Genomic DNA, 24007 nt, shown 5'->3' with positions numbered 1-24007 from the left:
GATCGTTTTGCCTACCTCCCGCCGGGTCGGCAATTAGAGAATACTCAGCGAGCCACTCGGCAATACCGTTTATCTTGCACGAGTGAATTAGCGTTGTCCTTCCCGAGGCTTTAACGAGGGAAGGAAAACATCAATTCACGAGTGCAAGATAAACGGCATTGCCGAGTAGCGAGTTGGGTATTCTATTTATTACCCATTTTCAATATTTATCATTAATTTTTATAGAAGATTTTCAAATGATACTGTTGTTGAAAATAAGTTTGCAAGTTGAGAACAAAAGACAGCGTTGCGTCATAGCTGTGACGTACGTATCGCTGATGACGTAAGTTAGTTGTTGACATGACTTCCACCATGGAAACTATTCTTACACACAATTAATCGCCCATTGAGAAGCACTGTTTATGACGTCAAAACGTATCTAGGGAAAGATTTTTTTTCTTTCCCTAGGGAAAGATCACTTTTCTGTCCCTACTTCTCTCTGCCTATATGGGTAATAATTAATTTGCTTTTATATTTTATGATCGTGTGGTCAGGCAGAATTTGTAGGTTGCCGGACCGAATGTACGGAAGAAATTTCAGCCAATTTCGACTCCTGCATGATACATACCTTGGATGTTTCACACTGTGCTTGGAGAGTGGACACGCCAATGATTTGTTGGAAGCGACTGAACTGCACAATCACAAAAATGTTCTTTAACCCACACGCTGAAAATAGAATATTCATTAATACACATCTTGCATTAAGCAGAACATAGTAACAGCTAAACTCGTTATATATATATATATATCGCAGACTATATTTAAAATATTTGGGCCCTTGCTTATGAACCTCTAGGAAAATGTAGGATCCCACTAAACCCCAACTAGTACACACAGTTCCTCCACATTACAAAAACCACACACGTCGGCCAAATTCCGAGCACGAATCAAACTTCGAATATATGTCGGTTGACGAGATAATATCGGATAATATTTTAACATGTGCTTTTGTTAAATTGTTTAAAAATAAGGTTAGGTTTAAAGTAACCTATGTTCGACATTATTTGCCTTATTTGTGCAGTGTATTCGCTAGAGGATCATATAGACTGGATGCGGCGCTTGCGTTTTGGACATATACACTACATATGATTATTTCATTGCGGCTGGTCGCATGCGTTTTGGGCATATACACTACATATGCTTATTTCATTGCAGCTGGTCGCTTGCGTTTTGGGCATATACACTACATATGATTATTCATTGCGGTTGGTCGCATGCGTTTTAGGCATATACACTACATATGATTATTTCATTGCGGCTGGTCGCTTGCGTTTTGGGCATATACACTACATATGATTATTCATTGCGGTTGGTCGCATGCGTTTTGGGCATATACACTACATATGATTATTTCATTGCGGCTGGTCGCTTGCGTTTTGGGCATATACACTACATATGATTATTCATTGCGGTTGTTCGCATGCGTTTTGGGCATATACACTACATATGATTATTTCATTGCGGCTGGTCGCTTGCGTTTTGGGCATATACACTACATATGATTATTCATTGCGGTTGGTCGCATGCGTTTTGGGCATATACACTACATATGATTATTTCATTGCGGCTGGTCGCTTGCGTTTTGGGCATACACACTACATATGATTATTTCATTGCGGTTGGTCGCATGCATTTTGGGCATATACACTACATATGATTATTTCACTGCGGTTGGTCGCATGCGTTTTGGGCATATACACTACATATTATTATTTCATTGCGGTTGGTCGCTTGCGTTTTGGGCATATACACTACATATGATTATTTTATTGCGGCTGGTCGCATGCGTTTTGGGCATATACACTACATAATTATGATTATTTCATTGCGGCTGGTCGCATGCGTTTTGGACATATACACTACATATGAGTATTTCATTGCCGCTGGTCCCATGCGTTTTGCAGACGCACGCATCGCACGCATCCAGTGTAGACACATCGAAACTACTGTATTACGATAGTTTTATCCGGACCGCACGCACACACGTTGGTGAATCCGAGGAATCCCTTCGAGGAACGTTTGTTACCTTCGGTCATATGTCATTGAGAGACTCCCCACCCACCCCACCCACCCCACCCACTGCTAGTTATGTTTGCCGAAGTCTACGTTACTCTTAAGACTCAAATAGACTGGAAGTGGCACTGCCGCAAAATTTAGGAGGCCCCATGCCCCTGCTCCCCCTTAGATCCGCCACTGATTAGTAAAACAACATAATATTACTGTCTCCACAAATTCTAGGTGAGACCGGAAAAGCCGTGACCCATCTATATTTAAACTTGGATCCGCACGTAACTAGACAAATATGTAGGTTTTAAAAAATATCTATTATTAATAGACGTTATCTCTGAAAATCGAACAATATTTTGTAACTCAAAACGATAATTGCATCATACTTTCAGCGAATTACTGCCATATAACCATTACGATCTACGTTACTACAGACCTTGAACGAAGTTTTAAATAACAGTAATCACCGAGCTATTAATACACTCAAATGATTGATAATCAGAGAACAGCCGAACACACCTAAGTAGCTGTAATAGTTAAACATTGTTTTTCTAATGCACAGGATGTAAGTGGCTATTATTAGCAGATTTATGGTATACGTCTTTCTAACCAGTGCAACACTGTGGTAGAGCGCTCGCCTGAGGTACTTGCATTGCAGGATCCAACCACCTCAGTGCACTCATTCTGGGATTATTTTCCCCCGTCCAAACTAGTGCCCAACGACTGATATATCAAAGACCGTGGTATATGCTGTCCAGTCTGTAGGAAAATGCACATAAAAGATCCCTTGCTGCTAATGAAAACAAATAGTGGGTTTCCTCCAAAAGTTTCGTGTAAAAAATTATTAAATGTGGCATCCAATAGCCGATGATTAGAAACTTAATTCGCTCAAGTGATGTTGTTAAACAAAGAAAGAAACAAACGTCTATTTGGTAGGGGAACGCATTTAACTAGGTGGTTTGGTCTGACAGTGTGACCACAGGCAGGCCATTATGGTTTATGTACCATCAGCACACAGGGAGGTGGCCTTGAACTTAAAGGAGAAAACTTACATGTGCTTCTCGCAATGTTTGCTGTTGAAATATAAACTCTTCGACTATTACTTCTACGTTCAAATAATCACACTCGATGATTCACTCTTTAATGTCATGCATGAACACAGACGATGGCTGTGGAAGGGCTTAGTTATCAGTAGCGTATACAGAATTCCTAATATGAAAGAAAGAAATGTTTTATTTAACGACGCACTCAACACAGTTTATTTACGGTTATATGGCGTCAGACATATGGTTAAGGACCACACAGATTTTGAGAGGAAACCCGCTGTCGCCACTTCATGGGCTACTCTTTCCGATTAGCAGCAAGGGATATTTTATTTGCGCTTCCCACAGGCAGGATGGCACAAACCATGACCTTTGTTGAACCAGTTATGGATCACTGGTCGGTGCAAGTGGTTTACACCTACCCATTGAGCCTTGCGGAGCACTCGCTCAGGGTTTGGAGTCGGTATCTGGATTAAAAATCCCATGCCTCGACTGGGATCCGAACCCAGTACCTACCAACCTGTAGACCAATGGCCTAACCACGATGCCACCGAGGCCGGTAATTCCTAATATGAATGATATTATTCAGCAGATTTTAAAAATGGCATGCTACACTAGTTTTATACAGAAAGTAAAATGTAAGGTGTCACACATTTTAAATGTTAACAGCTTAGGTATGTTATACATACATTGATTGTTTCATAAGCATACGACACAGGGGGCGGGGGTGGGAGTGGGAACAACTGCCCCCTAGTACTGGAGCAAAACCTGAAAATCGGGCGAAAATGATAGAGATAATGGAGCAAAATGTGCCAATTTAAGATATTTTTACCATGTATTTCCATCATTCTATCCTCAAAATTAGTTGTTATCCATATAAAAATTCGTAGTGATTCGTTTGCAACCCTATGTTACTATATGTAGCTGTTTGGTACTAATGCTAATATGAATAAACGTTGTTATCCAGATTCAGGGATTTTCGTTTCATTCGGGCAAAACCAGCCTCCTCCCTCCCACTTCCCCTACAAATATGGGAGCCTGTACGCCTATACACAGTTTTATTAGAAACTATTAGCATTACCAGGCCCGTACACAGGACCGTACAGAGGATTTTTAATGGGTGGGTGCGAATTGGTGGGTGCGAATTGCTCGTGATGGGACCAATCAACATAAAAAGAACACCTCAAAACAACAACGATTACGTAACGTTATTTAAATTTAAAGTGGACCTTTAGTAATTTGGGGGGGGGGGGGCGTACACCCCCGTCACCCCCCCCCCCCCCCCCCCCCGCGTACGGGCCTGATTACTGAAACTGACTTGGTGACAAGGCTCAGTTACCTGTTGCATCATTTGTACTGATGTCGTGAACTGCAAACCGGTCCAGGGCCACCGGCTGTCGGTATACAATGTACGAGGACCGGTCAGGCTGACCACTCTCGGACGTCAATTGTTTCTGTTAAGAAAAAAACATACATACAAGTTTTTATAAAGCAAATTAGTTTATTTTGTAGCTTTAAAAGGCATGTTATTCCAAAGTACACTAATATCTAAACATCTTTAACCATCAAATGACAAAGATACTGCATCCTCTGATCCGAGTGTAAACATAACGTGGGTAAAAGTGTTTTTTTAAACGACACCACTAGAACACACTGATTAATTAATCATCGGTTATTGGATGTCAAACATTTGGTAATTCTGACTCGTAGTTAACAGAGGAAACCCGCTACATTTTTCTAATGCAGCAAGGGATTTTTTTATATGCACTTTCCCAAAAACAGAAAAATACATACCACGGTCTTTCACCAGTTGTGGTGCACTGGTTGGAACGAGAAAAAAACCCGATTAGTTGAACGGATCCACTGAGATGGTTCGATCCTGCGACGCAATCTCCTCAGGCGAGCGCTCAATCGACTGAGCTAAATCACGCCCCCTGACGTGGGTAATTCCACAGAGATTTTAGAGACGTTACATCTTAAACCCCTTTTTTATATAAATTATGAAAACGTGTATTTTCCACACGATTGAATACAATCATGGTTTTGCTGTTAGATTCAAGAGATGATCATAAGCTACTGAATACTAACATAACAAATCCTCAGACTACCTGAAGTTAAATTTAGTGGTCGTTTAATTGACCGTGACTGACGATACAAAAATGTCATGATTTCTTAAATGATAACCGAACACCACTTTACACAGTCTGGTGAATGTTTATAACAGCAACATGTAGCCTGCGGCCTTTTCATATCGATGTAACAGAAACAAATGCTTGAACACAAAAGTGACCAAAGATGCAGGCACTTGAACTGAAAGAAAAATTACTTGAACATGTAACAGAAGACACTGTGCATTGTCCAACTGATTACATAGCGGACATTCTAAGAATGTATTTTAAAGCACTTCAGAGTTTGGGGGGGGGGGGGGGGCATCAGGGTCGGGCCTTGACAAACGTCACGTCATTAGGACATGTCGCATGGGTGGAACGTGATTCTACCAGGCTGCTTTGCCCGGGAAGTCTCGCCTGTGACGTTGAGGGGTTTGTCTATGTTTGTGATTACAAGAGACATGCAATTTGCCAGTTGTCACGTGACGGGGAGATCCTCCGTGACGTCATCACACAGGACACCCTGCGGAATCCCTGGGCCATCTATTGTGATCAGGATAAACTTTATGTCGCTCAGAAAAATGGACAAATTAAAATATATGTCTGGGATAAGGTTCAACAGACATCTAATTCCTAAAATTATGTTGACACAATTGAGAGAGAAGCGAGGGCAGACATGACGCAGAAAAATAGAGACATTTTTCAATTTTATCAAAGGTCTCTGTTTATCGCAAATAATTTTCAAACTAAAACAAAGATTCAAACTTGTGTTTTTTGTGTCCTCAATATTGATACACTTTGAAATGATGTACAATAAACAGTGTTCCGGACCAGACAAAAAGGTGCCCGTTATATGCAGTGGCTCAGTAAGGAATGCTGTGACCCCTTTATTACTGATGTCCGGCTACTAAAATAATACCAGTGTCCATTGTTATTTGCACTGACTTAGACATGCACACCTCCCACCCACACCCGTGGTCCTCACAATTCGACGTTTGAAGTGTTAAGAGGCAATGCTTACACACCAATTGGAGAAACAAATGTGAGCGAGTTTTCTATATCACACAGTGATTTCCAATATATATGCTGAAGACTAGTGTAAAGACTTATAATTGGCTGCTCCATGACGACGATCTAGACATAAAAGCCAAACCGTCCAGTAAAATTAACACGAGTGGGCTACACTGCTAGAGCTGAAAAAGTTGTTTAATACTTGTTTTTAAAGAAGATATTTAGAATAAATAGAATACTACATCCACTATTTTCAACTCATTTCTTTAGAAACAGATCCAACTGGTTTTCGCTCATTAGTACGTTCTCAAACAATTTACTGTAAGATAACTAGGATGCAATGGCCACTCGTTTAGTATTGTCGATCACGTTTCTGCCGAGGAAATAAACAATACAGTTTAGTGCCGAATTATATGTCTTATTCTATTCTGAACCTGTTGAATGGAGTAACCTGTCGAACGTCTTAATGATACCCTGTTATCACACATCGGCATTTAGAGTACTTAATACAAACTGTATTATTACTATGGAAACAGAATGCAACATAGTGGTCATTAACGTTTGTTTTGTTTAACGACACCACTAGAGTATATTGATTTATTTATCATCGGCAATTGGATGTCAAACAGTTTGTAATTCTGCCATTCAGTCTTAGAGGGGACACCACTCTGGTCTTTTTTTAATTTACACGCGGATATGAGCGGGGAAATTAACAATACATGTAGACGCTGGTGTGGTGTGCTGTGGTGTGGTGTGCTGTCCTGTGCTGTTTTGTTTTATCGTAATGTTTTCTTTTTTTCAGTCACTGATATTTGTTGGCAATATTCTATTAATATACACGGTTCCATGACGCTCTTCAAATCGATCGGGTTATATAAAAAACAGTATATCCGTTACAGTGGAATGGGATTAATAAACAATCACGTCAGCAACTACTTGTATTCCATTTAAAACGAATTACTCGAACAATACGTCTCAAGTTTTCATTAATATTTAAATTAAGCAATAAAAAGGAAATTTACTCGCCGACAAACAATAAAACGAAAAAATCGATATCATTCCATATTTTATGAGACAAGAACACACATGTATTGATATAACCTGCATTGTATGTGAAGGTTTCCAATTACACAATACAAACTACACAGGTTTTCTTTATCACGACAGCAAGACATAGACCAGTGGTAATGCGCTTGCTTGTTACGCGGTCGGTCTGGGATCGATCCCCATCGGTGGGTCTATTGGGCTATTTCTCGTTTTAGCCTATGCATCACGACTGGTATATTAAAGGCCGTGGTATGTGTTATCCTGATTATGGGATGGTGCATATAAAATATCCCTGAATGGAACAATATAGCAAGTTCCTGTCTAAGATTGTAATATGTCAAAATTACTAAATGGTTGACATCCAATAACCGTAATATACATACACATGTACATAGTGAGGGTTGCATCCCCCCAATATTGGTTGGCCCCCAATATAAAATCCAGGCTACGCCAGTTGTTTAACGTTACCTCTGGATATTATAAACTACTTGCTGTCCAACACATGATTATTTAGACACCGTTTCTCGTGAGTTAAACGTTTTATATCCACCATCCCAGACAGGATAGCACATACCACCACTGCCTTTCATATACCAGTCGTTATGCACTGGCTCGACAAAGAGAGAGAGAGAGAGAGAGAGAGAGAGAGAGAGAGAGAGAGAGAGAGAGGAGAGAGAGAGAGAGAGAGAGAGAGAGAGAGAGAGAGCGCCAATCCAGCCACACGTGGCACATGTACTGTTAAAGCAGTAGCAAGGGCTAGATTAGGCAAATTATTTAAAGGTACTTCTCTGTCAAAACTGCTTTTCTTCCGGTAACATTGACTGTAATCCGCGTCAGTCTGATCACCATTTCCACACTAGTATTCAATTTACCATATTTTTACACAGCACTGGTTCCAAAACGTTTGAGATAGAGTCGTGAGGTTGTGCGGTCATAACTCATTGTTATGTGCTTCGACTTGAGAGGAGATGATTTTGACCACGATAATATGGTTCCAAATCCATTGTAGGCCGCAAGGCTCAATGGGTAGGTGTAAACCACTTTCACCCACCATGACGATTACGACTCTGCCATTAGCATAGTGAATACACTATTTAAGCACAATATTAATTCCAAAAGACAATAATTCGTGAAGGTATCCAGTCTTAACTAATTGCCGTATGTTTCGAGCTGACACTGGCCATCACACTATGGTTCCAACTCGGTCTGCAGGAGGACTGCCACTTTAGAGCGCATGTCAGGACAAACGTCAAATACTTTTCGACAACTTTCATAACTAACGGAACGTCTGGGTGCGCACATAACTTTGACTTGAAACTGTATGATTAAACATGAGTTGTACTAGTAATACATATGTAAGGAGATCTTTGTGCGTATAAAATAAAGTATATCTAACCTTCCTAGGTGACCGCTTCACCTTGGTTAGGAGCAAAATGTCATCAAATATAAACAAATGTACATCGACCTGCTTCGTGGACTCTGAAAGAGATATGGTGCATTCTAATAATATACTTCATTTTTATTTTAAAATATTCATTAACAACGAAAACACATGACAAAAGTAAGACCAAAAATTTGTTTAACGATATCTTAGCATACAAAGGCCGAATCTATCTATCTATCTGTCTGTCTATTTGTCTGCCTGTCTATCTATTTTTCTATCTATTTATCTGTCTATCGAGAACCATACAGAGAGAGAGAGAGAGAGAGAGAGAGAGAGAGAGAGAGAGAGAGAGAGAGAGAGAGAGAGAGAGAGAGAGAGAGAGAGAGAGAGAGAGAGAGAGAATTTGGAGAGAGCGAGAGCTAGAACAAAGAATCAGAAAAAGAACGTGCAGACTTTGCCGTTTAAAGGGAGATGCCCATCTAGCTCCCCATTACTCCAATGAGACTAGTTCAAGGGGAGTAATTTTAGATCCCATTAACATGAGAATGTAAAAAAAACAATACTACTAGAAAAGGATTAACTATCAATGAACACTACTGTAATATCTTAAACTGCTCCCCATAAGCTACGTCTGGAGAGCATTAATCACTGCCGTCATGGCGAGGTCTAAAAGACAGGTCTGGGAAGAGAATAGGGATAGGAAGAAAGGAATGTGGAGAAGAGACAAAAATAATAAACCCCTTACAATTGGTTGCATCCCGATGTGGATGTCAAAGGTACTTACCAATCAAAATGAGAGCACCTTCGAATATAAGCTGCCTTTTAGCACAAGTCAGAAGACGTTCACATGGCTGTTTGGATAAAGACGATTTCAGGCACTAAAACAATAGAATAATCTCTTTTGGGAAATGAAACAACAACATAATCTATTCCAGACACTGAAACAACAGAATAATCTATTTCAGGCACTGAAACAACATAATAATCTATTTCAGGCATTGAGACAATAGAATAATCTACTTTGGGAAATGAAACAACAGAATAATCTATTCCAGGCAATGAAACAATATAATAATCTAACGTCAGACATCTTGAAAACAACATGCTAGATTGAATCTTCGTTTATTTGCAAGTACCTTTCACATATCTAAACAACATCTATTATAATACATTCGGCATCCCATTGGTAGTAAATGCACTGTCCTGAGTCTGCAACCATTGTAAGATGTTTCCGACTAAAGGCGTCGCCATACGATACGAGTATCTCATACGATAATAGCCACGAAAAAGTCGATTGTGATAAGACAATATTACAATTTCATCGGTTGCTATGTCATCGGCTATTCTCATACGAGGCAGTCATATCGGGTTGGGCCGCCTTTATAGCGACTAAAATTACACATTAAATACATTTTGTTGTTTAGAATACCAGTATCTGTATATCCAATGTGTTTGCCGTCGTGTACTAATGTTTGTAGTAATCCTTTTTTAGTTTACTTCATACGTACGAAATTATTTGAATGTAAAATCTGGTTTGGGCTACAATAAATATTAGGCAAACTACAAACACCTTGTTTATACAGATACTAATATTTTAAACATGAAAATATGTTTGTTTGATCTGTTAGTCATAACTATGTTACAATGGCAGCAAAATTAATTGAGAATAATCCCTTTAATCGACACAGGGCGGGACGTAGTAAAACGTATATAAAAGATCTCTTGCTGTTATTCGGTACGAGAGGTACGTGGTGGTTGCAGCAAGATTTTCTGTCTTTCTGTTTGGGCTAAGCACGGAAATAACTATTTGTTAGACATTAAATCGACGAGGTTTGTGCGGAAGTGTCGTCAAACACCATTCCTTTTACATTACGCGATCACCTGCATTGAGTACTAAAACGTCTGTACAGACTACATTTAAAACAAATTTTCGCACAACATTGCAAATAAGTATTAAAATAGAAAATTCAAGGTGGGCAGTGCTTGTGGTGCCTATCTCCTCAAACCACGAATCTGCCCGGAAACCAGTATTTAACAGTTGCCTCGGGATCAATCTGAACGTGTCAGCACGATAGCCTTGGATGTGGATGTTTGAGGACCCAAAGGGCACGAACCCGTTATGACGAATTCGGGGACATGCCACTCTTAGAAAATGTTGTATTTTATATGCTCAAATTCGGCAATTCAAGCCTTCAGAGCACAGTAACAGAGAAAACAGTGAGTTGAGGCATTATCTGAAGGTGATTTAAAGTCTATGGACGATAATTGCCGTGATTGTTAATTATGCAAAACTGCCCGAACAATCATTACTGTAAAGTTTGCCTTGTGCGGCGAATCATTCTGAAAATAACTCATTTGACTGGCTCCCCACGGCGGTGAAGGCAGCTGCTGAATTCAGTGTAGTAATTATTTGGCAGGACAACCCGGATCTGTTGACCCCCGTTCCCGGCGACAGCTCACACAATAGTTACACTTCATTACACGAGATTGGCCTACAGCGTGGGACATTATACACACACGATCACTCAGCCAAAGGCCCTGCCAGTCGATTTTCGGCTCATTTTTAGGAACATCATATACGAACGCGCCCAAGAGACAGCCAGAACGGCGAGTGCACTAATTGCACAATACAGTCATTCAAGGACATAACGCCCTTGGGTTTTCGTCAAGTGTTAAACGTTTTTAATTTCGTGGTTTTTTAGTTAACCTAAACTGATCCTGAAACTCTTCAAAACATGTTTTTGTTTGTCAAAGACCGTAAACGTTCTTAAAACATGTTTGACTGTATACAAACGCTGAATGAAAATAACACATTCCAATACAGTTTTCATACCGAGGATTGTCAATAGACGTAGAATGGGCTATGTCCAAAGTCATCATTTAAACAAACTAAACAAACAACAACAAACCACCCAACACCCCCACACAAAACCTAACCCAAACCAAACACAACAACAACTAATTTTATGACTTGAACATTGAAGCAAAATCCCCCCCCCCCCCAAAAAAAAAAAAGAAAAAAAGAGAGTAATTATAGCACTAGAGCACAATGATTTATTAATCATCGGCTACTGGATATCAAACATATGGTCATTTTGACATAGTCATAGAGGAAACCCGCTACATGTTTCCATTAGCAGCAAGGGATCTTTTACATGCACCATCCCATAGATAGGATAAAACATACCACGGCCTATGATATACCAGTCGTGGTGCACTGGCTGTGGCGAGAAGTTGCCCAATGGGCCCACCGACGACGATCGACCCCTGACCCACCGCGCATCAAGCGTGCGCTTTACCACTGGGCTACATTTCCCCCCCCCCCCCCCCCCCCCCCAATTGTTAGGAAGTCCAGAAGACGAAAAAATAATCAAATAATTCATGTACCACTCACTTCATTAATACAAAACAACCATTATCTATTTCAGTCCGGAAACTCTTGGACGAGTTGAAATAGATGTGGCATGTAAACGAATAGACGCAAAGTTCAGATTCCTCTTTCAATTAACAAGACCTGATGGATGTTACGCGTTTGTGACGACATCACGAGAAAGCATCCTACACAAAACAATGTTAACAGCATACGATCAGAGCTGGACAATGCGGAGCGTGCAATAATACCTCAAGTGACAGACTGGTCATTACACCCGGCTGTAGCACCAGTCTACTGGTCACCAAACACGTCATACAGCAGTACGCATGGACTGACAAACAAATTGCTAGGCTGTTTTGTTTGCTCTACCGGCCTAGGTGGTGTCGTGGTTAAGCCATCGGACATAAGGCTGGTAGGTACTGGATTCGCAGCCCGGTACCGGCTCCAACCAAGAGCAAGTTTTAGCGACTCAATGGATGAATGAATGAATGAATGAATGAATGGTTGAATGGTTGAATGAATGAATGAATGTATAAATATATAAAAAAAACATCGCTGCTGCTACAAAGTGAGGGATGGGCACATGATCCCTTGCCCCCCCCCCCCCCCCCCCCCCCTCCCGCTCCAGTGCGGTGCAGTGGACATACCCGCCCATTCTGGCGTATTGTCCAACAAAATTCCTTTATTTTAGCACTGTAAAAACAAGGACAAAAAGTGAAAAATATAATACCAAATAAAATGAATACATAAAATGAAGAAACGGCCAAAAATATATAACTCTGAACAACAACGACGACGACAAATTCCAAAAGAAATAATTAAAATTCCTGAAACAACAAAAAACACTAGACTGAACACCCACATCCCCTCAAACACCACATCCCCTCAAACACCACAGCCACCAACTACTGACACAAAATGCCATAAAAAGACAACAACAAAACCACCCATCAACAAAAACGACCAACACCACAAAATCTTCATTTCATATGTAACTACATCTCAATGCATCAATCATATTTCTAATTTGAACTTCTGTATTAAGGAACTACATTTCCGGTAATTCCTGGCTTTGCATTAGCGTAAAGATCGCAGGTAAAGTGTGTTACCTCAGAACAAGTAATTGTTACTTTATGTGCGCGCCTGCGTTATATTACGTTAAGTAATCATATGATGTGAAAATACGGTTTTGTGTAATTAAGAATATCGCATGTCTTAGTACTACTAATGGAATTAAGCCTGGATCAACAACCCCCGGTGAAGCTCTCAAACATCAACATGCACTAATAACGAGAACATTGTATGATATGAAAGGTAAGAAGAAAATCAACATTGGGTTACTAACTACGTAATTATGTTAGGGGATACAAGTAACAGTAAGCACGTGTATTTTCAACAGCGTGTTTTCCCTTTCCATGGAGAGAAAAAGAAAGAAAATCAAATGTATACAGTATTCTGTGTGGTCTGAAGAGCAAAACCATTAACATTAAGTGTTGAGTGCCCCCTCCTCCCTCACCCCCAGGATCTTGGTCAGACGATTCATCCAGAACTGCCACTCTGCAGCACAGTACATACCAGTCCATATTAAAGATGAAAGTCTACCAAGAGGAGTTGATCATACGAACCATCGCACCTCACACGAGCTCTGTTCCATTGAACTACATCAAACTCCCAACATTGACGTAGCCAGGATTTTATATGGGGGGGGGGGGGGGGGGGCACCCACATTGAGAGGTGCTAGGGATAAATACAAAAGGTGGTGGGTAAAAGTCAGGTAACCGGCCCCGCTGGTATTGTAGTTAAACCATCGAACTAAAGGCTGGAAGGTTATGGGTTCACATTCCAGTACTGGCTCCCACCCAGAGCGAGTTTAAAACGTCGAAGGGATAGGTGTAGGCCAGTACTCCGAATTTTCTCTCACCTAACCCACAGTTCCTGACAGACAGTCCAGATAGCTGAGATGTGTGCGCAGGTCAGCATGCTTGAATGTTATACCACGAAAAGAACTATAAATAAAGTGAAAAGAGAGGTGTGACTTGGGATTGGGAAGAGGGCATCCCCCCCCACCCCACCCCAACGGATCCCCCTCCTCTGGCTACATGGTGCTCTGACCCACAGAACCACCATTCGGTGTTAACAGTGCTCCTATATCTAAGTGACCTACCTCTGGAATATAACTGCGGGGATCAAGGTCTGTGACGGCCGGCCAGACAACCTGCTGCTGTATTTCTTGAACCCTGGCGTAGTTGTACACCCATTTCATCTTCTCCTCTAGCTGCTCTGGAAACACAACACAAAACACAGTCAAACATTTAGGAAACAGGCAACAATAACCTGATGCTGGAATTCTTATAATTCAAAGTCACCAAAACGCATTGACTTTACTTACTTTAGTAGGTAAGGCAAATTATACTCGAAGAAAAAGGTTGCTATAACTGTAAAGTTAATAAACTGTTGACATTTTATGACTCGTATTCACTGCAATTGCCTACAGCAATCGGCAATAACGTGGAGTTTTTAATTCACCACGGCACTTTTTGTCTTGAGACTATATTCAAGTGGGTTCTTTTTTCAATGGCATGTTTTGTCTTGAGACTATATTCAAGTGGGTTCTTTTTTCAATGGCATGTTTTGTCTTGAGACTATATTCAAGTGGGTTCTTTTTTCAATGGCATGTTTTGTCTTGAGAATATATTCAAGTGGGTTCTTTTTTCAATGGCATGTTTCGTTTGTGCCGTTGACATTTTCGTAATTGCAGGTGTTGTATGGATACCATAATTTTGCAACTCGTCTCATAATGGAAATGTTTTATTTAAAGACACACTCAACACATTTTATTTACGGTTATATGGCGTCGGACTTATGGTGAAGGACCACACAAATATTGAGAGGAAACCCGCTGTCTCTTTTCGATTAGCAATAAGGGCTCTTTTATATACACCATCCCACAGACAGGATAGCACATACCACGGCCTTTGATATACCAGTCGTGGTGCACTGATTGGAACGAGAAAAAGCCAAATAGGCCTACCGACGGGGATCGATCCCAGACCGACAGCGCAGCAAGCGAGCGCTGTACCACTGAGCTACGTCCCCCGTCTCATAATGGTTTCGAATGACCAACAAATACTGTCTTGAAAATTATTACATTTGCTCTTCGTTGCTGTTAAAAATATACCTTATACAAAACATGAACAGGAACCTTTTGGATGTCAATAAGTACTGAGGGAATTATATGTTTGTGTTAAAACGTCTTCTTCCCTGTAGCTCCCACCCTGAATATACATTTATTGAGCGAGTTCTTTACTTTCTGTATCGAGCCTTCAAATGTTTTTACACTCTCTCGCCTAGCCCCACCCCCTATGATTATAGCCACTTGCATGAAGAACAATACGTAGTTTGTAAGTTTTTCATCATCTGTTATCAAGTCTCTAAAATTTAAACCTGAAGTTTTTATTTATCCCTAGACCCCATCTACCCTGTTGGCTATAGCTGTGGGTAACTACGAGTGAGTAAAATACGTACTGAGCGAGTTTTCCACCTTCTGTATGGAGTCTGTGAGTTGTTGCTTCTCCACCTCACCCACCGTGTATTTACGAATGTTGCTAAGCAACAGAGGTAACTTGGTGCAGTGCTGCATGGGCGCCACCAGTAGGTCTGTGATCTGGAGCCGGTTACACCGCGGGTCCTGCTGACACCACTGGAAGGAGACGAATGTCTGTTTAACGACACCTCAGCACAATGTAAACTACGGCTAGTTTTAATACAAATTAACTGGCAGTGGATAATAAAAGCATGAGGGAACAAGACGTAATTGGTTCAGTGGTATCCCAGAATACCAGGACTGTACTTGGAGGGCAGAGAGAGAGAGAGAGAGAGAGAGAGAGAGAGAGAGAGAGAGAGAGAGAGAGAGAGAGAGAGAGAGAGTTAGAGAGAGAGAGAGACCACAAACACTTCCAAAACAAAGCAAGTCATTGAAACGCCCTTTTATTTGCGCTTTCTTAAAAACAGTACAATCGCGGTCTCCGATGTACCAACCATACGCACCGTTACTTTTTTCAAGATGACATCTCATGAAGTTAACTTATTTTGAGAAAACCCTCTTCAGTTGTGTTAAAAAAGGCCACATATAAGTTGAAAAGTAACAAACTAGCTTTGTTATATATCCGCATAACGTGAAATCTACTCCTTGAAACAACCGAGGTAGAAATATTGACGCAATTCTTTCAGTGCATTATCTATGTCTTTCAAACAGATATGGCGGGCCACACGTTATGACGCTGTCATTTTAAGTGGTACCATCGTATTCATTGCCTTCATTACGTTTTAAAAATAAATATGTTTTATTCTTAAAACGACTACCTTGAGTTTATTGCCATTGTTAAGAGATTTGCCGACTAATAAAAACTTTTTAAGGACTATAATTACTTATTTAAATATATTTTGTCTGCAAAACAGATCAATAGCTGAATAATAAATGTGTTTCTAATCGTTCTAGTGTTTGTACTGGGTCAGAATTACTTTTATTTCCTAATTATATGTTTTCGTACTTACGAATCTATTGTGAGTGGAAATCCAAATTGGGTTACTTACAAATAGTAAGACGATCAGAAACACATACAACCACTGATACTGAAGAATCTGTAAATTTTACTTGTTAAAATAGTTTATTAGTTAGAAACATCTTACAATGGTAACAAAATCAAGAGAGTACCTTTAAGAGATAATCTATTTCTAGTTAGTTTTTTCCATGACGTGATTACGCCAAACTAACAACAAATATATTAAGGACAACCAATAGACGTGTATATATAGAGAATAATACATGAGTGGCCGTTAGATACCATTTATGTCACAACGACTTGTTTTAAAATGTATCTGACGAGTGAAAGCGAGTTTGATACGTTTTTAAACAACGAGTTGTCAGATAAATGGTATCTCACAAGCACGAATGTATTATTCTATTTCTTACATATCCTCAAAAACCAGGTTTTAAGCAAATTTTAACATCTTTTTCGACTAAACGTTATTTACAGCCGTTACATGTGTAGCTGACTTCCGCGTCACAGACACATGAATGTCAGGTTAACTATACGTCACAGTCTAATCGATTTCCATCGTGTTGTTTTTCATTAGATGTATGGCCTTGGTCATCACCTAAAAGCAGCCAGTCGTATATCTTGAAATTGTTAACACGCATACATGTGCTATGTGTATACAAACATAACGCATTGTGTTCTCACCAACGGGTGTGTAAGAAATATCGTTACTTACCTTTTCGTATTCAGCAAATTCTGGATTTTGTCTCAATTTTTCCAGGTAGACGAGAGCATTCGAATAGTTGAGACAATAGGTATGATACACGGCTCCATTTTTTGAATGTGTAGAAAACTGAAAGAACATTTGTTGAAGAAATTTTAATTATAACATGCGTATCACCGTGCATATTTTGAAACTAAAGACAAAGTTGGAACAAAAAGATATAATACGCTATATACTGAATTATGTAGCTGTACTTCATGGTTGATATAATTTACATCGTTCATATATTTTATTTTATTTTCGTTTGGTTATTTTCTTCTTGTTTTTTTATGTTAATGTTTTTGATTTTACAAAAATGTATCTTGACAAGACAAATTATGTTAACGTCGTTCACTCGTCTAAACGAATATACAGAAATTGTGGGCAAAAGCCTGTATATTCATGCTAAGATCATTCGTCCAGTTTTTTAGGCTGTTCTAATATAAAAACAGTGCCTTCAAGTAACAGTTTAATACACAGGGATTTTGAAGAATTCTAACAACAAAAAACCTGACTAGAGAGAAAGACCATACACTGATTTAATACGACAAGATACCTTTCAAGAACTATTCGCAAGGGAATTGAAAGAAGTGCTTGTTTAACGAGGTCTTAGCACATTTTATACTGCGGCTATTTGGTGTCTAACATAATTACTTTGACATTCGGTCGACAAAGAAATGAATCCACAGCAGCTACACAGGCTACTCCTCATGATAAAGTAGCAAAGAATACTGTATATAGACACTTCCATAGAAAGGAATGTACACACCACAGTCTGTGATTTTGCAGTTGACGATCAAGCCAGCGACCCATCTGACGTGATGCGAGCGCTCTACCACTGAGCTAAACCCAGCCACTAATTGAAAGAGAGGTGACGAGAGTAAAATCAAACAGAGTTGAGAACAGAATAGATGTTTAACGACACCCCAGTATGAAAATACATCGGCTATTGGGTGAAAAACAAACAGAGCCGAGAACAGAATAGATGTTTAACTACCCCCCAGTATGAAAATACATCGGCTATTGGGTGAAAAACAAACAGAGCTGAAAACAGATGTTTAACGACACCCCAGTATGAAAATACATCGGCTATTGGGTGAAAAACAAACAGAGCTGAGAACAGAATAGATGTTTAACGACACCCCAGTATGAAAATACATCGGCTATTGGGTGAAAAACAAACAGAGCCGAGAACAGAATAGATGTTTAACGACACCCCAGTATGAAAATACATCGACTATTGGGTGAAAAACAAACAGAACTGATATTTTAGTGTGTGGACCCCGATTTACCAAGCGATTTTAGCGCTAATACCACCTTAAGTGCATATATAGCTACCTTATACACTTAAGTTGATTTTAGTGCAAAGATCACTTCGTAAAGGTAGTACTAAACCAAACTTCCGGCTGGGTCAAAGTTCGAGGTGCATCGGACTTTTGACAGAGCAGTTAATGCCACAAGTCCTGTGACTGGTGATAAATGTGAGTGTGTTTGTTGTTCTGGTTTGTTTAACGACACCACTAGAACACATTGATGTATTAATCATTGGCTATTGGATGTCAAAAACGTGTTTGTTGTAAAAAAAATAAAAAAATTCATCTAGTACCACTGTGTCAAGTAGCCTTGTGCTTGAATAATGTATGGGGTACCTGTAAAAAAAAGTACTCCAATTTTGTGAGGAACTAGGCTAGTCATAGACCCTACCCGTTGTCTCTAAAATAAGCATCTTGATCCAAATTTGTTTTGCTTCACTTTAAGGGTGGTGGTTTTTATATCCGCCGTGTATATGTCGATTGATACGCTGCAGATAGGGGTGTTAGCCACATAGGTTACTATTGTCGTCCATAGGATTTGATTTGGTGGTATAACCCAATAATGGGGTCCTGGTTCTTCAACTGACTGTGGAATGTTGCGTCACAGATATATTATGTATACACGTCATACGCGTGCATGCGTTTTCAAATGAACTGCACAAACATGTTTTTGGATAAACTCAAAATATCTTTATAGGTTTGATTTTAACTACATGAGCAACAGTTCTTTATTCAGGTTTAAGGGGCGAGACGTAGCCCAGTGGTAAAACGCTCGCTTGATGCGCAGTCAGTTTGGATCCCCGTCGGTGATCCCAATGGGCTATTTCTTGCTCCAGCCAGTGCCGCACGACTGGTACATCAAAGGCCGTGGTATGTTCAATCTTGTCTACGGCATGGTGCATATAAAACATCCCTTGCTGTTAATCGAAAAGAGTAGCCCATGAAGTAGCGGCAGCGGGTTTCCTCTCTCAATATATGTGTGGTCCTTAACCATATGTCCGACGCCATATAACCGTAAATAAAATGTGTCGATTGCGTCGTTAAATAAAACATTCCCTTCCTTCCTTATTCACGTTAAATAAACACATGTCTCACACCATTAATAATTTAACGATTCCCCGGGTCTGTATAGCAGAGACGGTCTCTATTCTTTAATCAAATATTATTTTGAATATAGATTTTGTAAATATTTGAAAACAAAAATGTTTCATTGAAGTTGAGCAATATGTTTTACGATTTGTAAGATGCCAAACACACCTCATCTCTTTCATGTTTAAGTCGGACCTCACCTTGAACAACAAAAGTATTTAAAAATATCTAATAGCAAATTATAATACTTGTTTATGTAGTGTAAAATACACTGACGTTTATTTACCCTTTGAAAAGCTTTGATTAAAATCTCTGTCCGTAAAAACTCCGTACAGCTCATATCCTTGAGCAGTGCTGCCAGAAAGTCTTTGCAAAACGTATAGCTAACCTGAAAAATATCAAACAAATAGCTACCGTGCAATAAAACAAAGTCTCTTCAAAAACTGCAATTAACTTGAAGTTTCAAAGAATTCACTATAACTCTTTAGAAAAATATAGTTAACCTAAATATCAAAACACCAGATAAGTCACTATTACATATACACTACAATAAACGAAAATCTGTTCAACAATCGTAGCTAGTGTAAAGTATCAAAGAAGTCACTATAACTTTTTGCAAAACCTAAAACAAAAATTCGATAAGTCGTAGCGACTTCTGTAGTGCAATCAGTATACGTCTGTGTTAGTACAACGCAAATACTGTTATATCTCCAGATATAGAATGATTCGCAGAAACGTATCAAATGACTGTCAGAAAGATATATTAAACGAAGCTATTTAAATTGTTATAAGTTATTTTCTGTTAACTGGATAGAAGTTACATAGTGTTAGATGATAGAAAAGAAGAATACCGTGAAACAAGAGAAACAATCCTGAAAACACCGTGAACAACACATCACGTTGAATAGAAAATGAATATGGAAAACATATAACAGAAAGGAATACTGACTTAACAACTTAACGTTTTTGTTCAGGGCTACATGGTGTTAATGATTAAATATTGTGTACGATGCAAAGGACAAACCATTACTGTATGTTAATGGAAGGAAGGAACAGATAGGAATCATAAATATACGATACACTAAACACCGAAGATACATAAAATATGTAACTCAAACAAAAAACAAAGATAATAATAAATTGTTATGAACACGAAATACAAAGATGGTGAACCAAATTACATCTACATGAGCAATTTAGCATCTATGACAAAGGATCCATAATTTCAAAATATTTTAATCTTTGTGTTAACCAATGAATATAGCGGCCCAAACTTAAATTACCAGATGACCTATCACTTTACATATAACAGGTATATTTTATGGTTAAAGCCCAGTTCTCACTTGAACGATTTTTCGTACAACTGCGGTGCGAATAAAAGATTGTACAGCCGTGCGATTCCCGTACGAATTACCTAGGTCCCCCCCCCCCCCCCCCCCACGCAGTCTCACTTGTGCAACTGCCATGCGACTGCCTTTCTGCACCGGGCTCGCATACGCTCGCATGAGATTTGCACAGGTTGCACGACAGTTGCACGGAAGTCTGATGAATGTCGCACGGGAGTCGCAGGGGGTCCGCTGGGAATCGGCTCCCTTAAGACTCACGTACGACTCCCGTGCGACCTATCATACTGCCGTGCGACCTATCATACTGCCGTGCGACTGCTGTGCAACCTCTATGCGACCAATGCGAACTGTACGAACCTAGAAACAGCCGTACGATAATTTTAAACATTTGAAAAATGTCGCACCGGCATGCGACATGTCCGAAATACACACGACACCCCTACAACCGTGTGCGAATCATCAACATACTGCCGTGCGACTCCCGCACGCCCTGTACGATTTGGTGGTCGCACGGAATTCGCGTAGAAAATCGTTCAAGTGAGAACGGGGTTTTACTGGTCAAGCGTGTATCCATGAAAACAAATGAACACACAGTACGTTATTGTTATGTTTCAGTATTAAAAACATCGTTCTTAGTTTAAACATCCCCACAACTAATACAACGATTTGCAACCCAGCCCCTTCAACCCCACAAAATCAAACAAACTACAACAATACTGCATAAATACCATGAACAAAATCTCCAATACAAATCTGAGCAAACGTAAATATTAACTTTTCCAAGATGTGGACATGTGTATTATTAAATGCTATATCAGAATGATTATTAAGGTAAATGACACCCTAGGACACTTACATAACAGAGTTCATCCAGATTACAAAAGAGATCTTGTGGTTCAGCAAACATGAGGAAATCCTCAACCTGAAGCTTCTTAAGAGGTTCCATGAAACACTGAAAAAAACGCAATCAATTATGTCCAGTGCATTAGTTTTCCAAGGTACATACCTCTATATTGTTTAATGCTTTAAATGAGATTATTTTAAGCGAGTTGTTCGCTTACTACATGTCAGTTATGGCTATGGAGAACTGCACAGTCTGTGTAACACTCGACGAGCTTCTGATGTCTCATACATGACTGAGATACGACTCCGTCATTTTATAGCGACTGAATATTGTTCACGTATGAGCGACACAGTATTGATAATTGCTACTAAAAATGTTCTATATATGTTATCAAGTCGTACTGTATGGTCAGGACTATAACCCGACTTTGCAACGTAAGTTTAACTACGATAAGAGTACTTTTAACTTTTAACAGAGTCCAAGGCTTCGCTTAGTTTAACATGAATCTGATCGTAGTTAGTTGTTTTCAAAACCAACATATAGAAAGGAATACGTTAGTGTTTTCAAAACGAAAATATTAAAGTATAATAATCAATTCTGTATAGAGGCACTACAGGCAATACCTTCCCAACAGCTCAGAAGACTGACATGCTTGGTGACAATAAAGTGACAAAGTAGTAGAGTATAAAGTGGTAAATTAGTATGGCTAATCTTAATGTCAGTTGAAAAAGGGAAAATGTATAAAATTCAGTTGTATACTGAGAATATTTTATCGACCGAGAATTAACTAACTCTATCAGTAATATATTTGACATTGCTGATAGACCTAATTAATTCTCAGTCAACGACATAAAAAAACAATACTATTATCTAAACGACACAAAAAGGTCGAGGTGGAACAAGTTCGTCTCATTATCAACTGAAAACACAGTCGTACACAGAGATATTGGAAATAATATTATGTGCTAAACGACACTAAAAGCCGTGCAGGTTTGGTTATGATATGATGGTCGATTACGATGGAATAAGTTCATCTCAGTATTAATAAACAGTTGTATACAGAGACGCTACAAGTAATACTGTTTTCTAAACGACAACAAAAGGCGTACAGGTTTGGTTATGATATGATGGTCGATTACGATGGAATAAGTTCATCTCAGTATTAATAAACAGTTGTATACAGAGACGCTGCAAGTAATACTGTTTTCTAAACGACAACAAAAGGCGTACAGGTTTGGTTATGATATGATGGTCGATTACGATGGAATAAGTTCATCTCAGTATTAATAAACAGTTGTATACAGAGACGCTACAAGTAATAGTTTTCTAAACGACACCAAAAGGCGTACAGGTTTGGTTATGATATGATGGTCCATTACGATGGAATAAGTTCATCTCAGTATTAACAAACAGTTGTATACAGAGACGCTGCAAGTAATACTGTTTTCTAAACGACGCCTGGAGACTCACGTGTTTGATGACCATGAGGTGGTCGATTAGGAAGACACATTCACATTTAAAGAGTTCCCACACCGTCTCGCGGCGTTTCCGCTCAGTCTCCGAGATGGGAAGCTTGTCCTGCTTGTCTGAACTGACGATCAGATCAGACCAGTGCAAGTTCTGTAGAAAACGAGAAACCAATACAGTCATATATCAACCAATACAGTCACATATCAACCAATACAGTCATATATCAACTAATACAGTCACATATCAACCAATACAGTCCTGTATCAACCAATAGAGGATCATATATCAACCAACAAACATATATCAACATCACTAGTCTTACATCATATCACATCACTGCAGTTTTGCAGAAAACGAGAAACCAATAGTCATATAAGCTATCAATAGGACATCGTATATCAACCAATAAAATGTTATATAGCAAAGATACTTAAGTCATAGTGGCTTGTGGTGAAATATTTACTAACGTGATTTAACCATGTTTATGAAGCTTAGTTGGTCAAGGGTAGCATCGTCGAAAGTCCAGATATTGCTGATTTTCTCTACCTTTTTAGACTATATCGGTCTTTATTTTGTTGCCCCTTTTAATCAAATTATATCCATAAAGAGAATGTGCAAGTCATTGTATTCTG

General features: G+C 39.3%; 1 protein-coding gene across 1 annotated transcript in view; it reads right to left on the bottom strand.

Annotated features, from left to right (window-relative positions):
* LOC121367453 overlaps positions 1-24007 on the bottom strand; it is a 208287-nt gene that overhangs the window by 7547 nt on the left and 176733 nt on the right. Inside the window, exons 10-19 of the mRNA XM_041491632.1 lie at positions 23376-23525; positions 21918-22013; positions 20002-20103; positions 17287-17403; positions 15538-15712; positions 14177-14292; positions 9424-9517; positions 8652-8734; positions 4429-4543; positions 608-705 (exon numbers count right to left, since the gene is read on the bottom strand). Coding sequence (XP_041347566.1) covers positions 608-705; positions 4429-4543; positions 8652-8734; positions 9424-9517; positions 14177-14292; positions 15538-15712; positions 17287-17403; positions 20002-20103; positions 21918-22013; positions 23376-23525 — 1146 coding nt within the window. The remainder of the gene's footprint in view (positions 1-607; positions 706-4428; positions 4544-8651; positions 8735-9423; positions 9518-14176; positions 14293-15537; positions 15713-17286; positions 17404-20001; positions 20104-21917; positions 22014-23375; positions 23526-24007) is intronic.

This window comes from Gigantopelta aegis, chromosome 3, assembly GCF_016097555.1.
Source record: "Gigantopelta aegis isolate Gae_Host chromosome 3, Gae_host_genome, whole genome shotgun sequence".
NCBI classification, from domain to species: domain Eukaryota; kingdom Metazoa; phylum Mollusca; class Gastropoda; order Neomphalida; family Peltospiridae; genus Gigantopelta; species Gigantopelta aegis.
The sequence above is the reverse complement of the archived record's forward strand: the minus strand, read 5'-3'. Positions and strand labels throughout refer to the sequence as shown.